At 47.4% G+C, this 20,937-nt stretch overlaps 1 protein-coding gene across 2 annotated transcripts in view; it reads right to left on the minus strand.

Moving 5' to 3' along the window:
* PCDH19 (protocadherin 19) overlaps window positions 1-20,937 on the minus strand; it is a 51,996-nt gene that overhangs the window by 18,475 nt on the left and 12,584 nt on the right. Inside the window, exons 3-4 of one of the 2 annotated variants that reach the window (XM_052672773.1) lie at window positions 10,744-10,802; window positions 7,723-7,892 (exon numbers count right to left, since the gene is read on the minus strand). In XM_052672773.1, the coding sequence (XP_052528733.1) occupies window positions 7,723-7,892; window positions 10,744-10,802 (229 nt within the window). Of the gene's footprint in view, window positions 1-7,722; window positions 7,896-10,743; window positions 10,803-20,937 lie in introns of both variants that reach the window. The other variant, XM_052672772.1, reaches the window with a different exon arrangement.

Genomic DNA, 20,937 nt, shown 5'->3' on the forward strand with positions numbered 1-20,937 from the left:
TCTGTTGTAGACGCAGATACAAAAGAGAAGGCAATGCAGCACCAGCCAGGGCCTGGCCGGGCTCCGTTCCCAGCACACTGCACATCTGCAGCAAAGAAAAGCTGCAAAACTTTTTAATAATTCTGTGACCTATTTAAAAAATATCTACTCACTTACATTCATCTATGCTGTGTAAGAAATAAAATATAGCACTGAAGAGCTTTGAGTGGCAGCACTTCCCTTAAGACGGATAAAAGCTTCAAGTTCTCTTGGCTGTTTGGTGCCAATTATTACCGAGTTTTGACTTATACATTATTACATAGATCATTTAGTAAAACAACCTGCATACAAACCCTGTGCTATGCCTCCCTTCAGTCGTAATCTGCTGGCAGCAGAGCACTTCAGACACTCACCATGTACACCTCCTGCCAAAAAACCGTGGGCCCCTTCGCTAAGGCACTCTGTACATGATGCTGTTGCAAGTAAGTGGTCCAAATGAAGAGAGGACTGTGACTTCTCTTTATGGCACATTTAAAGTTATTCGCAGTGATTCTGCCAGTAGTGGAGGAAATAGCTACCCAGCTCATCCCAAAGGGAGCCAGCATTGTGACGGCCCCAAACCTCACACCTCAGTTCCTCATCCCCTGGCCAAGGTGTGGGGACAGCTTGAGGGCGCTGCTGGAAAACACCCCCCTTGTAGGGGAAGGAGCAGGGACGTCCTCACCATCCCTGAGCCCAAACGGGGGGCAAGGAGCGGCGCTCTGCCCACGTCACCCCTTCATGTTGTGATACACCAGGAGTTATTTAATTTGATAGCAAGTGCTTGCGACCTGTAACGATCCGCGCTAACGCGATGCCGTGTACCGACAGCCTGCGGAGGCCGAGGGTCAGCGCACTGTTTGCAGTGATTATTCCTTTAATAAAGGGCCCTGTATTTTCCAGCGGCAGCAAAATTGATGCAGGTTGCCATGGTAAGCACACACTTTCCCATTTACTAGAATAATAGACAGCTCTGTATAATTCACTGATTTCAGATGATTTCTCACCCAAAGAGCAAGTCGCTCGAGTTACATAAGTCACCTGTTGTTTAGTCAATCTGGCAATTTTAATTAGAATAAATTTTTATGATTCCTCTTTGCAACACTTAGAGCTGCTCTGCCACCAGAATGTGGAGATGTCTGTAAATTATACAGACTCCAATCACATCTTTTCTGCTGTTTTAATTACAGTAACATTACGGCATTAATCATGTAAGCCTCTGTTAAACAAGTAACAGCCATCCTCCATCATAATTAAAAAGAAAGGCCAAGCAAACAGGAGCTTTGGATTTTACCATATTTCCTCTGAATGTCGTGTTTTAACTTAAGAGTTTCACAAACAGTAGTTCTATTTGGCTGTAATTAGTGTTGTGAGGGAAACACCAAAAGGTTAATAAGAGATGGTTAGTTTGTAATGCAAGTTTCCCGGTGCCAGCCCCAACAGTTCAGTCTGTTTTCAGAGTCATTAACAATGTAGATTGATTACAGGAGGAGATGGGGAAGTGCTCACTTGCTGCATTAGCAGAAGGTTGGTTTTTATTCATATACCTTCCTCACTGTTAAATGTGATGGCCATTACCTCGACCATTACTAACCTTAACTGCTGTGAGACAGAAAGAGTTAATGGTTTTCTTAGAAGTTACTGTCAAAGGAGAAAAAAAATAAAGGCCTACAGGAGCTTTTTTTGGCTTGTTTATAGGGGAAAAGGAAGCTGCAAGCTTCACTGACTTGTTTATTTATCTTAAAATATTTGAATATCTAAGTATTGTGTGGTGGTTTTGGAATAGGATGCACCGGGAGAGTCAGGGAAGCAGGTTAGCACTGCCCCGTCCTTCAGCTGAACCCTTGGTCCAGACCTGAGTTTTGGAGTGCTTAACAAAACTAAGCACACTCATAGTTGAAACTATCAGAAGTATCAGTCCTTCACATCTCCTACAAATTGTTCTCCAGTCACCCAGCAAAAACATGGGTGAGCAATAACTAAATTGGACAAAATCTCATTAAAAACGACAAAAAAAACCAAGAAACACTCCAACTTCCTGGATTGATTGTTCATCCATTACAAACCTACACAACAGGGCGCAGATCCAAGTTTTAATTTTCCTCTCTAAGTTGCCAAAATGTTCACATCTGGTGAGTATTTGCTGTGCTTACACAGAAAGGACTCAAGCATCTAAAGGTTATAACTTGTGTGACCCTGGCTGAGAAACTGCAGCGATGGAGGCATTGCAAGAATCATCTTTAAAGGAACGAACCTAAAAGCTGAAGAAAGAGTGCCAGCAGCGTAGGATATAAGATAACATTTCCTATGTGAACAAAGGAGGTTGCACATCTGTTTGCTATTTAGTTCTGTTGCTGTGCAAAGGGGATTGGCTTTCATTTGTTTCCATGGACATGACTTCAGTGTCAGCCCTGCCCCACCACCAATGTCCAGAGAGGACTCCTCTAAGCCACACTCAGACAAATTGAAAAGCTACAGAGCTGTGGGCCTAGAGAAGAAGCAATACATGGAGCCATTCGTGCCGGCCATGCACTCAATGCACAGATGAAATCCCTTGAGTGACAGCTGCCCTGCACAACCACAGAACGGTGTGGGCTGCAAGGGACCTTACAACGTGGTGGTAGGGGCAGTGGAGTCCATCGATGGGCCAGTCCAAGCCAATGCCCAGCTCCCAGGGATCAGCAACCGCCAGGCCAGCCACCCCGAATTGCCCCAGCTCCTCTGCCTTTGAAAGGCTTTTGCCAAAGCAGACTGAGATGCTCAACAGGCGATCATTGAAAAGCATAGGGCTCATAAGACAATCATCTCTTTTTGTTATCCTAAAGCCCAGCTTACCACTTTCCATAAAAATCCTTCTCAGGGGTTTCAAAGTATTTTGAAAAGCTGACTGCTCCTTCCATGCTGGCCATTGTAGGAGCACCACTGAGCTTACTTAGTCTGTTACACTGAAGATCTATGCAATAATACAGAAATCAGAAATGCTGTAATAACAGGCGTTGTCCTGTAAAGAAAGCTTACAGCGTTTATCCATCTTAAGGGATGTGCTGTCACTCACATAGGAATGGGATACTGCACGTCTTGTGCTGCATATATGAATATAAGGAAATAGGTATGTTATTAATTTTTATGAACTTCCAGAGGAAAGCAGCCCTACTCTGAACTGCCAAGGCCCTAAAATAGGTCACCTGGGTCTTCATCTTTATATAGTTCTATTGCCTTCTGCAGAATAAAAGGGAGTTGACAGTGGAATGATTGCTGGAAATTAATTTCAAAATCAGCAGTTTCTAATAACTGTGCTTGCCTACAGTTAATACCATTAGCCATGTTCTCAGTTCACGGCTGAAATGCACCAGATACTATGGAGATGAGCATGAGAACCAATTGGAATATTCTAGATAAAACTTGATCCACTAAATGACAATGTATCTGAATAATTAGGGATGAAACCAGCATGAAAAGTTTCAGTGAATATCAAGTGCCCAGCTCTCCTTTACATTCAAGCCTACTTCTATACTGTGCGATAGCATAAAGAAGACTTAACATAAGCATTTAAATATAACCCATTTCTACTCAAAAAACCCTTCATCTTGCTGGAGTTTATCAGACCCAGACACAATTAAACTACCTTTGTGAGCAAAGTTACTCAAATGTGTAAATGTATGCAGGATCAGGTCTTTACTGATGACATTTCATGCCAACCTTTACCGCTGATCTGGCACCAGAAGAACGAAAGCGATGCTTTTAGAAGCAATTCTCTGAAGAGACACATTAGCGACATAAAGCATTGCTTAGAAACCCCCAAACTTTGATTTTAAAGCTTTTCTCTTTTCTTATGGCTGTGGTGACTACTTCTAACACTGCCTTTTTATGATTAGTGTGTGTTTATCATTTCTGCATTTTCCTTTGGATTCTATTTTTGTCTGAAGCAGTGAATCACTGCTTCACTGGGTCAATGATTGTCACAATTAATGATAAAAATACTGGCCAAGAATGGGAATTAAGATAAGTTTGAAATCTGTTGCTTGTAACATTATAAACACACATTTGAAACAGTTCCTTTCTGATTTGTACACTGGCAAGAGCTTCTGCGACTTATAGAGCACAAGCATGGTTCTGGCTCAAGGCAAGGTGAAAAAGGCAGTAGAAAAGATTTAAGCAGATCTATGTGACTGTACACTTCCACATAAAGAAAACAAGCCAAACTTGCACAAACAAAATGTTTGGAAGAGGGCAAAGGCGTTAAAAAAAGTCCCAGTATGAGCAAAACCAAGGGAGGAATAACTACCTGAATCACAAAACAGACTATCTAGCCTGAAAGATGCTAATTCAGGTCCTGAGGGATCTAATCAACCTCTTTGTTGAAGTAAAGATAAAACTTTTTGACAGCAAATGCTTTCTGATAAAATGGAATTTTCAATTACCCTGTGAAACATCTGGTCCATGCTGCCACTTACGGGAAAAGCACCACCACGCTCTGCAGTGCTGGAGAACGCTGCACACTGAGATTTCCCCACGTTGCTGGCAGGAACAGGCAGCAGGAGCTTCAAACCCACTGCTGAAGCTCCCACGTCCCCCACCTTTGCCCACGGAGGCACCGTTATCACCATGCAGCAATTCCTGCACCGGGACACGCTGAGTCCTCCTGGATTGGGCTTGGAGGAAATCCTGTACTGCAGTGAAATTGGCCAAGATACAAAGGGCACCCCAGAATTTCTCCACACGCTGCAGCAGCCTTATCCAGCCAACATGAAACCTCGCTGACATCCAGCAGACGCTTCCAAATCTTTTCATACAAACCCACTGCAAAGTTCAGCTGAGGGTAATGTTACAAAAAAGTGGTGTACAAACACCTCCACAAAGAAACAAACAATTAACCAGCAGCCAAGCAATTGTGGAAGGTGGAGCAGCGCCCAGTGCCCGCATTCCTAAATGTCCCATTTGGTATGAATTAGCAGGGGAAGGAAAACAATCCCGCGCAATAATGAACTCCAAATTGGGTACATATTAGAGCAATTAAAGCAATCTTTTCAACTGATGAATTTATAATCAATAATTAAGATCCTGAGGTAAAGAGGGACTGGGCAGAAGTCCTGCTTCCAAACCAGGCAACATGGCTGAGCTCCAGGCGCTATTTCTGATGACCTGCTGCTGCCCACTTCAGCTCAGCACCCTTTACACGACAGACTGCCATTTTTCTGGAAATCTAGGTCATTTCCAAAAGGAAGAGAAAGGGTTCCAGCCAGAGAGACTGGCATGGAAGCAGTGAAGCCCCCTCCAGCCCAGTGGCAGTGGGAAACCAGTTGTGTCTGAACATCACTGGCATATCAATAATAATGTACGAAACCAACCTTCATTCTTTCCCTACTCAACTCCAAAAGTCTTGTAAGACCAGGTTCCAAACCCACAGTTCTAGAGACTGCTTTTAAGAACACTTAAAGGAGTTTTCTCTCATTCCTACTGCTTTCTGCAGGAAATCCCACACCTCAGTAAATGAAAACCACCCAGACCCCCAACGCCAGCATGGAGAGACCGTCCTCATTAACAGGCTTCAGATCAAGATATCACTGAGCTGCAAGGATTTCTGCCAGCCAGCATCCGACCTCAGCAGAACCATCATTACCCACAGAGCAGATAAAAAGATTCCCAGATTATCTGAATGAAGCCTGAAAGTTCCCCCCCCGATGACTGACTGGTGATGTTATAGAGGTCCAAGCCCAGGGCATCTCAGTGGGCTGCCAGGCAGGGGATGGTTAGGACCAGGCAAACCCTGACATGTCTCTTTTGGGCTATAGGACAGGCATCCCACAGTATGCTCAGGGAGGCGGGCAGTCCACATCCTGGGTGATCCTGCCTTGGATACTGAGCGCCTCCTTCCTGCCCCTGCATTGCTGACCTGAAATTGGGTAAAAATTATCATGCCGAAACCATCGCTTTCATTATGTGGAACCGCTGTTATCACCGCTGTCTGAGTGCCTTGATTTTCCTGATTATTTTATACAGCCCCTGCTTGACAAATCAGCTTAGAAAATATTCTCTTTAACCTTTTCCTCAGCTGCTCTGCCAGTGACTGCTCACCTCCCTGCCTGCAAGTCCAGCCAGATGGCAATGCAGAGCTGGTGCTTTGGGGCTGTCCCTGCAGCCATGCAGTCACGAGACTGGGGAGCGGGATGGACGCCTGGTTTGCTTTTGTAAGTCTCCTTCTGGAAACCCTTCTTGTTCTTTTGTGGGTGTTTGACATGCAATAGGGATTTATCGTTGCAATAGATTGGACCAAATTTACTTCCTTTGTAACTCCTCAAATGAGCTCTGCCTCCAACTCCTTTTTAAATTCTCTGCATTGTTACCTGGTGTGCAACAGAGACAGCCCGCAGACTTATCAGAAATGTAATCTCTGTAAAACCCTATCTGCAGTCCATTGAGATTGTTTTTTTTTTGCTAAAGAAATGTGACAAAAAATTAACAGATGTTGCTCAGACTATTGGGCAGGACAAGAATCAATTATGAACAGTTTTTGCTTCTACAGTCATCCCTTACTGCAAACGCGTCTTAGGAAATCCTCTCCTGATCGAAATGAAAAAGCATTTCTTTGTAATAGAAGAATAATAAATGATAGCTATCAGCCTGCATTCTCTGACACAGCACTGGTCCTCAGAGAATTAAACTGCCACTGTACAGTTATATAAATGTTTAATTTTTTTCATCTTTGGCCACAGTAGGGATGTCTGGAAATACATTATCACTGCGGATGCCATCCCCCTCCAATTAGCGTGGCTGGCAGTGTGGAATGGGTAGGTGACCTCTGCATTCCCCTGCTCGCAGAGTCTTACAGGGTTAACTATGGCCATTTAACAGACTCTATCGAGAATTAATACAGCCATCAGCTTCACTCCGGAAAAAAAAAATAAAACATTCCATGGCGCAGATGGCAAGAACTCTCTCTCCCCCATTTGACTCTTTTATGACAGCAAAACAAAGGCTTTTAATGATGTTTACCATGAATTGAATTAAACAGCTGAAGACCAGTTCATAATCACAGCATTTTGTTTTCATATCCTTAAGTCTTTTAGCAGTGGGGCTTCCATTTGAGCCTCAGCTACAGCTTATCTCAAGATATAGCCAAGCGCCCTGAGGCTTCCCTGTGCTGCAGCACCAAACCGCATTCATACTTCTTAATTGAAAAAGACAGGATGTTTGCATAGGATGTTTGCATCAGTAAGACATTAAAAGCGACATTCATGTCCAAGTACAAATGACAGCCTGGGCTCAGCTGAACTCCTCTGACTCTTTTCCTCTAGCTAACACCAGGGTTGAGATCAGGGCTTCATCTTCCAACTGCGCACGTGGGGACACAAAACAGCTGAGACCACGATGCACATTTTGGGGAAGAGATGCAAATCCCTCACCCACCAGGGCTGGTCTGTGCTGCGATGGCTGACTAGCAGCGCTGATCTCTTGGAGGAGCCATTTTGGGGAGCAGGAAGGAGCTGCCCTGCATCTGCAGGCACGAGCCCAGGCTGGAAGCTGGCAATTCCCACCCTCATCCCATCTCACGCACTGTCACGGCTTCTCGGGGTGAAATATGGGATAATCCCACCCGGTGGCTTACCTGACAGGCATAGCATGAAGATTAATTCCTATCTACCAAAGTCACACAGCCTTATCCCTAACCCACGCTAAGGCATATGGGGCCACGGCGGTGCTCACCTGGTTCGGGGCCCTGCGAACCCATGGAGGGCACGCTGGTGTTGAGCACGTCGTTGACAGCCGTGTCGCAGTAGAGGCCGCGCTGCACGTCGTGCTCGCTGTCAGTCTGGTCGCTCTCCTCATGGCCGCTGTCCTTCAGGCTGTTTCCCTCCAGGTCTTTGAACGTGGAGCTGCTGGGGGAGACATGGCAGTGAGCTGCGCTGGCCACCATCGGCCCGCACCCCAAACGCAGGCTGTTCGCGTGTGTTGCGGGCCGCCGCCAGGATGCACACACATCCAATGAGCTGTTTCCACAATTAGGCTTCCTCGTATTGTGCTACTTCAAATTAAAGATAAAAGGATCTCAAGTTTAATTTTCTAGGTTATAGGCCAAGTCCTAATCGCTTAAAGGTTTAAAATAAAAGCCTTCCGGGAAGCGTGAATTTCTTCTCATTCTCTTTCCTATTTTTAACAATAAGTCTGTGGATCTGGGTCCAAGTTCACAGGGACTTCAGGGGATCTGGCAGCAACTCGGCTCCCTGACATCCCCTGCAGTCACAGCTGCCAAGGTCGACACAGGAGAGACACCGGGGCTGAGCTGGTCCCAAATTCCTCATGTCCCCATCCTGACGGTTGACCCAGTGGGGCAGGAAGCTGCTATCCAAGCAAAGGAAGACCTGCATCCTGGGTTGGATGTGATGTGAGTGCATGGAGCACATCATCATGGACAGCAGAGCAGTGGTGGCTGTGGGGTGTCCGACCAGCATGTCACCAGGACAGGATGCACTGACTGCCACATCGTGTCCCCTTCCTACCAGCATAGAGCTTTGAGTGGTGAGCTGCACATAGGTGTCCTTGGCACTGTGGGAAGCCAGAAGCAAAGGCACTGGCTTGTGGAACAGCAGCACAACGAGCACGCAGCCCTGGCATGGACACACAGGCATGGTGCATGTGAACCAAGTGAGCCAGCTCCTGTGCACCCAGCTTTCCTCCAGGAGCCTCTGGGAGCAAGAGGCTGTCAGTCTGGGCCCACAGACAGCGGATGATCCTCCTGCCACTCCCCAAGCCCTTAGACAGCTGGCTGCTGCAAGACAGGATCACCTCAAGATGCATGGGATGGAACTTTCTGGGAGCGTGGGCACGGGCTGGAGCGAACAGAAAGCAAAGGCAGATGCCAGGAGGAAAAAAGAAAGTGTTCACCAAAGGAGGGCTGCCAGCCTGAGAAGCACCTGAGAAGGGCCTGGTGCACAAAGCAAAGCCCCAATGGCTCCTTCCCCCAGGGCTACTTGTACCCATGGGAGATCTGGCTGCACTGAACTTGCTCACTGGCAGATCTGGGCTGAAATGTCGGTGCGAGGAGCGGCCTGTGCTTCAAAGCACTGAGGAGCTGCAGATTTTCATTACTTAGTGAAGCCCTTTTGCGTCTCCACGGAAACCAAGCAGACCACCTACCAACTGGTGCTTTGCAAAGCACACGAGGGGGGAGCTCTGAAATACATATAAATTGGTAAACCTTCAAACATCACCTTTTAAATAAAGATGTCCCTGTTGAAGCCATTGACTTTGATTCCAGGCAACATCAAAGAATTTTAAGTTAAGAAAGCACTACATATCTACAATTCATTTGTGTGTGCCTTATGTGAGTGAGAGAGGCAGGCAGACAACACAGGAAAAGTACAAATAGATTAATTAAAGTGCTGGATTGGAGGAGATTCGCTCACCAGAGATAGAAGAGCTACAACATCTTCATAAAGGCAAGGGATGAAAATGATGCCACAGTATGCTACAGAAAATATTTTTGTTCTTAGATGTCTGCACAGCGTCCCTGGCACCCGCTGTACTTAAGATACAAGACAAAGGTAGAAAGCGAGGGGAAACGCTGTCCTACACGGCGCTGCTGTTCACAACGTGCAGCAATCTGCGTTACAACGCATTTATCTCCCTGCAGTGAAGCAGACCATAATGCAGCAGCCACACAACACGGTTCCGTGGCTGACACTTCTCCAAAAGATGTGCAGGTCTGGGGGAAGCGGCAGCAGCAGCATTTCCCAAACAATGCTGGAGGAAACCCCGCTGTGGCAGGAGGGAGCACTGCTTGCCTTTATGTTAGGTGTGAGCGGGAAAAGATTAATAGATTTGCTTTTTTTCAGGGTGTCTGTGGACTGCCTTGCGAAGAGCAGCACGGCGCAGGCAAGCCGCCTCTCACAGTCGCATTAGCATCGTTAAACATCACACATAATGCAGGCAAATATCCCTGCCCCTCGCTAGCTGAACCCAAGTTGCTCATACAAAGTGCTTGCAGCTCCCATAGTCTTTATATTTTTAAGATGTAAACAAATGGGATCGCAGCCAGGAAGATAATTGGATTTTTTTTTAAGCTCAGAGCTGTCCTGAAGATGATACAACCCGGGTAAAATCAGTGGGGTTAAACTGGGACAGCACAGGCGTGAGTCTGTTGGTGACACCTTTGCCACCGGTGGGCTCTCTGAGGACACCAACAAGGCAGGGTTGCATGCAAAGGGTTAAATTCACCCAAGGGAAATTGCTAGGTTGTAACTGAACTGATGATTTGCTTTTTACCCCTGGAAGGAAAATCCTAGCAAAATGCTGCTTTGCCTCGGTATTCAGACTAAAACAGTGAGCATTCTCAAACCCAATTACCTGCCCCCAAACGAGATTTCTTCCCCCCCACCTCACACTATAAGGAAAACTCACCATCCAAAACTATCATTTTGTTCTTGTGCATTCAAATAGAATAAAATCCATGAATTTTAAAGTTGTCAGGGTAACGGCACTCTACCTAACTTGCTGTAACTTCCCAGTGTGTAGGAACCAAACAGAAGAAAAAAGATTTTCCTTTGTTGCAAACCAAGAGCAATGGGACTTAATAGGCAGTAAATACTGTTTTTAAAATCAAATGATAACTCTGGAAACGTTTTGCATATTAAAAAAAGCAAGTAGCATATAACGCAGTGAGAAAGAACATTAAATAATCAGGATTTGGCTGGGCACACCAAAGAGCTTTCAAGCCAGCCTACGTACCTTTTTATTAAATGAGCTCTGCTGTTCACGTAGTTGGAGTCAAAGGAGTAATTTTCAGTCTGGAAGGAGGAAAAGAAAAGGGAGAAGTTACAGGCTGCTTTCTGCTGGAGTTGGTGTTGGGCTTGATGTCCCTTAGGATCCCTTCCAATTGGGGATATTCTGTACCTCTCTGAAGCAGGCCAGGGCATTGCCTGGCACCACAACCTCTGCCCACCTCAGTGGGACCAGCACCTTGCATGTCCCCCCCCAAGCCAGAGATACCCCAGTGCAACCCAAATCCCGACCCATACAGCAGCAGATGATGACTCCGAGCCCTACACCAAGAAGCAGGCTGGCTGGTGACCATGGAACAATTTGTAGAGAAGAAACAATGTGCCTATGCTCTGTTACAAAACTAATTGCTTTTAATTCCCTGATGGACTCGGTTCTGTGTGTGTCAGTTTGACTGAAAGTTCAAAAGGTATTTTTCTTATTAGTGTATAATTAACATGTTAAAATATTTATTGCATAGATATGTAAATGCCAGCAAGGTAATCCCCTGCCAGAGAATTTAATGCAGGCACTTTCCTTTGTTTCAAATCATTTCACTCAGAGACATTGGCTGTGTTATTAATAAAAGGCAGACAATAGGTGGCATGGTTAAAAGTTGGAAGGGAGTGAAAGAGTGGGAGAAAAGTCAATGGATTTGTCACTTTCAGGCAAAGCCCACTGACAAACACCACAGCTGAAATGCTGTCTTTTAACCTGAGATTACAGAACCTGGGCTCCCAGTTTTCACAGCTGGGATGGAACAAAACATAGGTTGAAAAAAAACGCCAGAACAGCAGGGTGCTACCAGCAGACCCCAGAGTCACAAATATGGGACATGGTGGGACAAAGTGACAGCCACGTGATGGGACATGGTGACAAACATGGTGGAACATGGTGGAAGTAGTGGTGGGATGTGGTGGGAGTTATGATGGGAGCCATGTGTTGGGATGCTGCTTGGCATGGTGGGATCATGGCTGAAAGGTAGCAGGAGCCTGAGGCAGCCCCGCAGCTGCTTTCCCTCCAAAGAGCCACCTGGGGATGCTATGGCCTGTTTTTATGGCAATTATGAACATGGTAAAAATAAATGCATGCATCTTTAATGTCTCAATAAATAAAGGAAAGCAGAGGCTGCTGCTAACGTAATCACAACGGCAGGATGCAGGGAGTGGAGTTGCTGCAGCAGAGCCGAAAGTGAAATCCAATCGTACCCCGGCTGAGGTTATACTGCTGTACTGAGATAATAAAGCAAAGGCAGCCTTGGTTAAGTGTGACCTTTTCTGAAATACAGCACAATATCTAATTTACCAAACAGGAGCCTCCCAGAGAGAAACATGCAAGGATCTGCGAGCCGGGGGAGTTGGCCTAGCACTCAGCACAGCTCAGTTATTACTTTCACATAGTAATTACTGCTGTAGAGTCACGCAGGAGATTTACTGCACAAACTACTGGTCCCTGCAGTTCTTGCATCCTTGTTCCTGCAGCACAACTTTGATTGTTAAAGCGCTCTGTGTCTCTGCAGGAAGCATACACATGTATTTTTAAAACACGCAGCGGCAAAGATTTAAGCACTGCAGAACATTTCTGATCCTGCGTCTGCCCATCAGTCCCAGCGCTGCCAACCTGGGGACCTCCAGCAGTGATGGAGGGTGGGAGGCAGCCATGGGAAAACAGAGAGGAAAATGCATGCCCACATGTTGCAAGAGCTTTAATGCACTCGCGGCACATGGACCAAGCTCTGGATTCCAATGGAGCATCCAGTGCCACTTGTGGGTAATGCTCAACTTGGTACCACCAAAACACCACCCAAACATCACCAAAACCCCACCAAAACCCACTGAAACACCTCCATGTGGTTCTAACAGGCTGCTTCTAACAAGCTTCTACTCTGTCCCAACTCCAGCCCTCACAGCAGATCTGACCAACAGCCCTGGGACCTTTGTCGTTGATGTCTGACAACAAAAAAAAAGAAACCCCTGAACCAAGCAAAACCACTGCCTGATGAACAGGTCCTTAAGAATTAGTTTGGTTGGCTAAAGTAACACCTTTCCTATGCAGATTCTCTGCATCACCCACTGCTCAAGATGCTCTGCACCACCACAGTCATGAAGATGCAATGCCAGAGATGCCATGTACCCCCTCCACTTCCTAGGGGAGCTTTCATCCTACTCTGGAGCTGTCCCCAGGCTTTAAATCCAGCACATCTCTAAAAGAAGCACTACTCATGCAAATCCCTTCCAGATCCCCGGCAGGACAAGGAGCAATAAGGCAACAAGGACTGCAGCCAGGTGTGCTCCATGTGGTTTCTGAGGTAGCTGGGTACTTAGGGGATTATCTGTCAAAGTGATCTCCATGCAGGCTATGGGATCAAACCGGGAGAATAAAACGGCAATGAGATTTTTCATGGAAGAGGTCTGCTTTATAATTTGCAGTATTCAATCGAAGCTCACTTCATTTAAATCTAGTTCACCCTGCAAAGTGCAATCACTTAGAAACAGAGGCAAAACGACTGGGAAGGAGAACGTCTACAACATGTCAACATTTTAATTGGAAAAGGATACGCTCCCTCTCTTAACGAGGCCCCAAGAACAAAGTCAAAGCACAAAAAAGAGGGACAAGGTAAGGCTTGCTGTGCCGATGAAACAGCATGCTCTTCATAACTCACAGCATCAAGAGTCCAGCCCACATTTTCTTCATTATTTTGGTAAAAGCAAACAAGCTGACACTCTCTTAATGATCAGATCAGTAAAAATCAAAGGAGAAAGGGAGGGTCCTCAGCCGAAGTCAAGGGCCACCCCCAGTGCTGCCCACTCTCACCTCCCGCTCAGCTCAGCGTGAAGGATGCTCAGCGCTCGTCAGGATGGAGCCCACACTGTGTGAATACACCATATACCAAGGTATGAGGGGGCACTGAGCAGCACCTACATGGTGCCTGTGCTCTCTGGTGTCAGACCACGTTACTGCTTTGCCCTTAGTGGGCAGGCTTGCTTGGGGCTGTGGGGAGCACCCGGCTCTAATTCGGAAAGTGCTTCTAACCGCTGCCTTAGCAACACAAATATAAATACGGCATCAGACACGCTGAGAATCAAGCAATCAGCAGGGACATTTTAAAATTCTTTTTTATTTGTTTCCCCTCCAGCTGTTGTTGAGGGCTCCCATTTTTGTTAAAGAAGATGCAGAGCTTCAATGCAACTCTTCCAGATCCTGGCATTGGGACCCAAAGGGGCTGCAGGAAGAAGCTTTACAACGGGGTAATCAGGGCTGCGTTACGCTGCTGTCCCTCCGCACCTCAATAATTCAGGGCCTGTTGTTCCTGGGTTTTAGCCGCGATGCGGAAAACATACAAATGAGCATCTCTAAAGGGGCGGCTGTGTGCCCTGCCCAGCACCCAGCTCCAGGCTGTCACATCGCTCTCTAGGCGCTAGGAATGCATGGATGCCCCAAATCCTTCCTGACCTGCAGGAAGGGGCACCCGTCCCCCCACACCCCTGACCCACTGCATCTCCGCTTCTCACTTCGGGGTGAAAACATTTCCATCTTTCTACAAATTATTGCCAACCTGCTGCAACCTCCTGCCAAAGCGCGTAGGAACCCTTCAGAAAATCGGCTTCACAAAAATGACACATTTAGCACCACTTTTTCAGAGTTGTCCCTTGAGCCTTTTTTTTTTTCCCTACGCGCCTTGTTAATAAAGCTTGCATGTCACCCTTTATTACCAGGAAACAAAGTGGACCTTTCTCCCAGGCTGCAACGTGTATCTCTTGTTTGGGGTTTGAGCAAATCCTCCCAAAATACACCACTAGGACACATGCGGCCACCAGGAACACAGGTCTGCTGACCAGTCATCATGCTGCAGGCACATTCAGGACCAGAGGAATGTCAAATTGTTCACAAAAGCACACACAGTCTTCCCATGGGAAAAGCAGGGCAGGTGGTGCTGCTTCTCCTTTTGCTCTTCAGTCCTGCTCCGTGCAAGGCAATCAATATGTAATAAAACTGCTGCTCCCCACTTGAAAATCTCGCCAACGCTTAATTCTTACAGCCCACGATATATTGTGGGTAATATAGAATATGTGTAAATTGCATGAGAACACTCAAGCTGCACTTCTGAAACGTGGATAATTTTAAAGGAGGGAATGGGTCAAATGAAGTCCTGCTCAGCCATGGCTGGAAGTCATTATCAGTAAGCAAGCTGCTTATTGCCCCGTGGGAAATAAGTAAGTGGGCTGAGACTCCTTCCTGCAGGGAACAGGTGCAGCACGAAACACAGCCTCACAGCCACCACCAGTAAAAGTGCTGCAAACAACCAGCCCCAAGCAACCAACCGACCCCAAACAAACCACATCGACAAACCAGCCCCAAGTAATCAACTTGTCCCAAACAACCAACTCAAACAATCAGCCCCAAGTAACCATCCCTGAACAACCAACCCCAAACAATCAGCCCCAAAGAAACAACTAACACCAAACCATTGGCCCCAAACAACCAATCAACCCCAAACAAGCTGCCTCAATCAAAAAAACAGCCTTAACCAACCAACCAACCAGCCCTATCCAACCAACCAACCATCCTCAGACAACCAACCAGCTTCAAACGACCAGTCCCAAAAAAACAAACAACTGACCCCAAACAACGGACCCCAAACAACCAGCCCCAAATGAAGAACCAGGCCCAAACAATCAACCCTAATCATTCCCCAAAAAAAACAGCCCAATCAGCCCCAATTAATTGACTCCAAACAACCAACCCCAAACAAACAACCAGCCCCAAACAACTGACCCCAAATGTGAACACTTTTGGTTATTGTTAAGGGGTATTTAAGAGGAGACACTTGGTGAAGCCTGAAAAGCTGAAAAGGATCTGACCTCTGGCATCTCCCTGTGAAGGCATTTTCCTATATCCTGACTTACTGCTAAAGTAAGAGACTGCAAACTGTAAACTAGCAACACAGCGTCTCTGAAAAAGTAAGTGCATTTAGCATCTGATATTGATGTTTTATAATTAGATATAATACAGCAGATCATTTTCCTGCCCTTGATCAATGAAACCATGGTTGGTTTTTTGGGTTGGGCTTTTTTGCAGACACTCTGATTGCTGCCTAAACCAAATGGAGTGGTGCCTTGCTCAGTTCAGCAGGAACAAGCAGAGACAGGGATGTGCAAACACAGCAGCTATTTAGATTTACTATCCCTGAAATATAAACAGAATATTTATTTCTGACCTTTTAAGTACTAATTCCAAATTTAATGAGGCACAATGAACGTTCCTCAGAGCCAGACTCCATGGCTGCTTAACACCACCAACCCTCTAATTATTATTGCAGCTTAAATAAAGGGCATTTGGTTCTGATGGACGTTATTAAACGCTGAAGGAACTGAGTCCAGCCTCCATTTTCTCCAGATAAAATAATAAGCATTGCAGAAAAATCACTGGGAGAGTTCAGCCTCTAGCATCACCCTGCTCATCAGAAATGAGCAAAAGTATCAAAACGGATTGCATGACGGCGCTGCCATCCCCACTAATCCGCTCTGAACTCCAGTCCCCTCCCCAAATAAGTACGAGCTTTCTCATTTTGGTCTGAAAATGGATCGAAGGCAGGAGGAAAGGAGCTGCAGTGATGTTCTCAAAGTGATTTTGAGAAAGGGTATAGGATTAGAAACCCAGATTGAATCCTGAGGGCGGCGACACACAATGAAGCCATAATTACACTCCTGAAAGCCGCAAATAATATTACCCGTTTGAATTTGTCAACATATCAGAAATCTACAGCATCGTTATGGAGAGCAAAAAGGCAATAACAAAACCCCTTCCATTCACATCCAGCATCAAAGCTCTCCAGCGGCCGCCGCACAGCCAGGAGCTGCCATAGGCAGCCGCCTAGCATCAGCACCGCAGAACCCAAAGAAAAGCACTGAACCTACAGTGGGCATATCTGTAAGGGAGGGCAAACTAACAGCCTGCAGCAGGCTGCCAGCAGCCCCTACCTGCAGAATGCCTTTCGGGGAGGAGATCCCCCAAAAGCAAGGGTCAGTGCCCCCCACGGGCGCTCTGCTGCAAGCTGGTACCCTGCAGGGGCACGGTGACCCACACACCTCCCAGCAGGCCTTTCCCATCACCTGTGTCTGCAACTTGCAGCTGTGTCATGGATCTATGGATGCAGCTTCCAGCGAGGGCTGCACCCCTCTTTAAGTAGTGCAGGAAACAATCTGGATCTAATCAGCAGCCCTGAGGTAATGGGGCATGACTTACAGATTTGTTAAAAAACCTTTCAGAACTGTCCTTTGCCTGCCTCCTTCTATTAGGAATGAAAACAAATATAATAGAAGAACCTTTTTTCAAATGTTCCCATTGCCAGAGCTAAATAAAACTCCTTGTCATTCACCCTCTGGAGTGGCAGGTCAGAGCGGTACCTTTCACAAGGAACAGAAGAAATCACAGATTTGTCACCGCAGAAGGGAAACCAAAAAAAAAATCACTGCAGCCAAGTTAAAAATACGGCAGGCGTCAGCGCAGCGCAGCAGCACGGGGACACGGAGGCAAACCTGCTGCTCCAAGGGCTGTCTGTGACAGCACTGCCATCCCCGTGCCACTCTGTGCCCACGTCACCCATCTCCCATCCGTCCCAGCGGTGGGGGAGCCCGCCCCGTGTGAGGAACCAGCTGGTAAACACAGCCCGTGCGTTACACAAAGATGCCAAAACCTTACTACTTCGTGCTCCTTCCGGTTAATGTACCATAGCCGAGGATGAATTGCTATTACAAGGAACTAAAAATAAAAATGTTTCAGAGGCCGTAATTGGCTTGTCTTGTTGGGCTTTTTAAGGAGCCAAAGTACCAGTTCCAGGCTATTAGCCCTAAGGTTGTAGAAGAATAGTGTAAAATATTTCTTCATTAAAACTATACCTTCTCCATAGAGGTGTTTTTCTTAGGGATTTTTTTCCCTTTCCTCCTTCATTTTTTTTTTTTTTTTACTCTTTTCTTTTTAAAAGATGTGTGTTATCAAATAAGCTCTAGTTAAAAGAGGGCTTTGAAAGCCCAGGGGTGATAAAAATAGACAAGGCTCTTTGCAGCTGGAGAACCAGCCAGAGCCTTCAGCCATGGATTCAGGTCATTTTCCTACAAAGTTTATATAATGTTCCTCAGTCACATCTGTCAGCTTGGGCCATTTTTAATAACTGGCATCAAATCCTCCAGGAAAGGAGCGAGTGTGGGATGGGGACACTCACTGGCATGGGATGGGCACTGCTGGCATGGGATGGAGACTGCCACCAGCCTGGGATGAGGACTGGTGGTATGGGATGGGCACTGCTGCCATGAGATGGGCACTGCTGGAATTGGTTGGGAGAACCACCAGCACGGAATGGGAACCGCTGGTACGGGATGAGGACTTCCACTGGGACAGGATGGGAATTGTTGGCATGGGATGGGGATTGCTGGCACGGCAACTGCAAGCCCCGAGGGTGGCCAGCGACCAGCAAGCTACCTGTGCCCGGTGTCTCCCAGCACCTGTATCTGCAGCTGGTGGCACTGCTAATTTTAACCACAGCTTGAGAAGCAACAGGAATGCCGAGTGCTGCCTCCCTTCCTGGCAGCTCCCTCCCACCCTGCAGGATGTCACAGTTGCAGGATCATCCCCAAATGTGTCGTGCAGGGGATGCCCCTGGGATGGGAATGACTTTTTCCCCCTCCACCTTTTGAGCTCTTCCGTCCTATTCTATTATTAACAGCACTGGCTGCTCCGATCACTCGGTATCAGCAATGACAAATCCAAAATCATTTATTCAGCAAACACTTGTTTTGAAAGAAACAGATGCTGTGCCTGAGCGAGGAGCGGGAGATCTGGCACCAGTCAGCCATCCCGATGAGGCACGAGCAGAACAGCAATAACTCACAGACATCTCAAATGGTTTCAAACCCAGCATTCAGCCCTGTCACTTAGAGCCTGCCCCGACGGCCGCTGGGTCACAGCACACCGCGCTGCCCTCTCCACCCACAAAAGCATTCATCTGCACAGAATTAAAGCAATAACAACAACAGCAGCAGTAACGAGGCTGACCAACGTGCCGGCAGCTCAGCAGAGGGATTACCAGGAACCCTCGAGCCCCCTGGTTTTGGCACTTTCCCTTCCAGAGTGCCAGATGTTTACAGCTTTGGTCTTGCGAATTGAAGGCTGCTGCTGGAAGAAGAATACATCTGCTAGGTACAATTGCTATTTTTTGATAGTGTCTAGGCAATACCTTGTTAAAAAGGGCAAAACAACAGTTATTAATTACCCTAATTAACCCAATTCATAAGACACATTTGTGTAGCTGTCATGACAACTGCTTTGACTAACTTGCCAAGAATAGCTTAGCTGTCCATTCAAATAAATCCCTGATAATTACTAGTCTAGTTTACTGGGCTTCTGTGATAATAATAATTAGTGCTACCGTACAAAAGGTCGCACTAAACAGTTTATGAATGATGCATTTCACACGGGGCTTACACGGCTCACCCAGCACCCACAAGCGCGGCCGCGGGTCCGCGTGGCGTGGGCAGCACCGGGGGGCAAAGCCACCACCATCACAGGGAGCTGACGCAGAGGACAGCTGTCGGCACGGCGGAAATCTACGAAATCGCCCCATTTAGAATATATTCTGATTAAAAGGCACATATGGTCCTCATTGTCCACTCATTGTTACCTATCGCTACAGACATCTGCACGTCAACAGGGTCTTAATCTTTAAATATGTGCTGCTCCAGCACGCTCCTCCCACCTGAACTCGGCATTGCTCCTACTGACGGAGCGACGCTGTCACTCCAGGACGAGCATCGCATCGCCCTGCCCCACGCAGCAGGTCGTGGCTGCGGGCAGCGAGGCCGGGCAGGCGCTTCTGACATCGCCGTGGTGTGAAAAGCAAAGCGGCAGAAGTGACACCTCGGTTTGCAGCAAAGCTGTTCCCCCAGCAGCTCCAAATTCAGCGTGGGTTTCGTCGCGTTAACCGCGGAGTCGGCACACAGGAAGCCATGGTCTCCCATCTGCCTCTGGGGGAGGATGCGCTTCAGGTCCCTGAGGGGTTTGGATCCAGGCCGGCTGCATTCATCACTCGCAGCAAAACAAGGGCTGGGAAACAAGGGGCTTTGTCAGGGCATCGTGGAGAAGGTGCAGAAACCTGACGCCGAGCAGCAGCTTCCCCAAGCGGAGCCTGCAGCTTGGTTCAATATGTCAGTGCCTAATGAAGGCTTCCCCTATGTTCTGCAGGGTATCATCATTCTCCTCCTAATGAGCATGTGTTAATGGCATACTAATGCTGACAACAACCAAGTACGGAGAACAAGAGAGGAACAGGTTGGAAATTAGGAAAAACTCCTCCAAAAAGTGGTCAGACTCTGGCACAGGCTGCTCCGGGTGTGCTGGGGTCACCATCCCTGGAGGTGCTCCAGAACCATGGAGATGTGGCACTGAGGGATGTGGTTATGGGCATGGTGCAGGTCGGTAGATGGTTGGATCAGATGATCTCAGAGACCTTTTCCAACCTTCACGATTCCATGATTAATAGGAAGGGAACAGGTTCCAAAACTCTTCCCGTTTCAAACACAGAGCTTCACCCTAAGGCAGTCAAAGTGCCTTATTTCTCCCCAAACCAGGGACACCTGCACAGCAAGCAAGGGGCAGGACCAGAGGACCGCATGCAGACTGTAGGAAGAGCCTCTCCCAGGGTATGCAGGGCTAGGCGCTGTGTCTGTGCCAGCAGCCACATGGATCTGATTACCAAATGCCACCAGCGGTGGGTCCACGGCAGAGCACCCAGTTGTAAATCTGATCCTGGAAGCTGGGCAGGAAGCCGGCATGCTGGGTTTGCACGATGGGGTTCATGCAACTTCAACGGATGGAAAACAACACACACTCCGGGTGCTCCTCCAGTTTTGTCTCCTTCATTTGTGTTCCTTTGGAAGAGCAATGTCCGTGCTGCGGCACCAGCCTGGCTATTTTCCAGCAGACCGCCCAGCGCACCTGAGCGCACGCACAGCTCCTACATCATCCGGGCACGGGGCCCCCGGGCCCCATACATCACTGCACAGCACAGACAGCTCCCAAAATACATCCGTCTGCGCACATGGAGCGCCGCAGGAAGAGGCAGAGAACCCTGCAGTCGTTACTCTCCCGTGTGCCCACACCAGTGCTACG

The sequence above is a fragment of the Tympanuchus pallidicinctus genome, unplaced genomic scaffold, assembly GCF_026119805.1.
Source record: "Tympanuchus pallidicinctus isolate F22 unplaced genomic scaffold, pur_lepc_1.0 scaffold13, whole genome shotgun sequence".
In the NCBI taxonomy this organism is placed as follows: domain Eukaryota; kingdom Metazoa; phylum Chordata; class Aves; order Galliformes; family Phasianidae; genus Tympanuchus; species Tympanuchus pallidicinctus.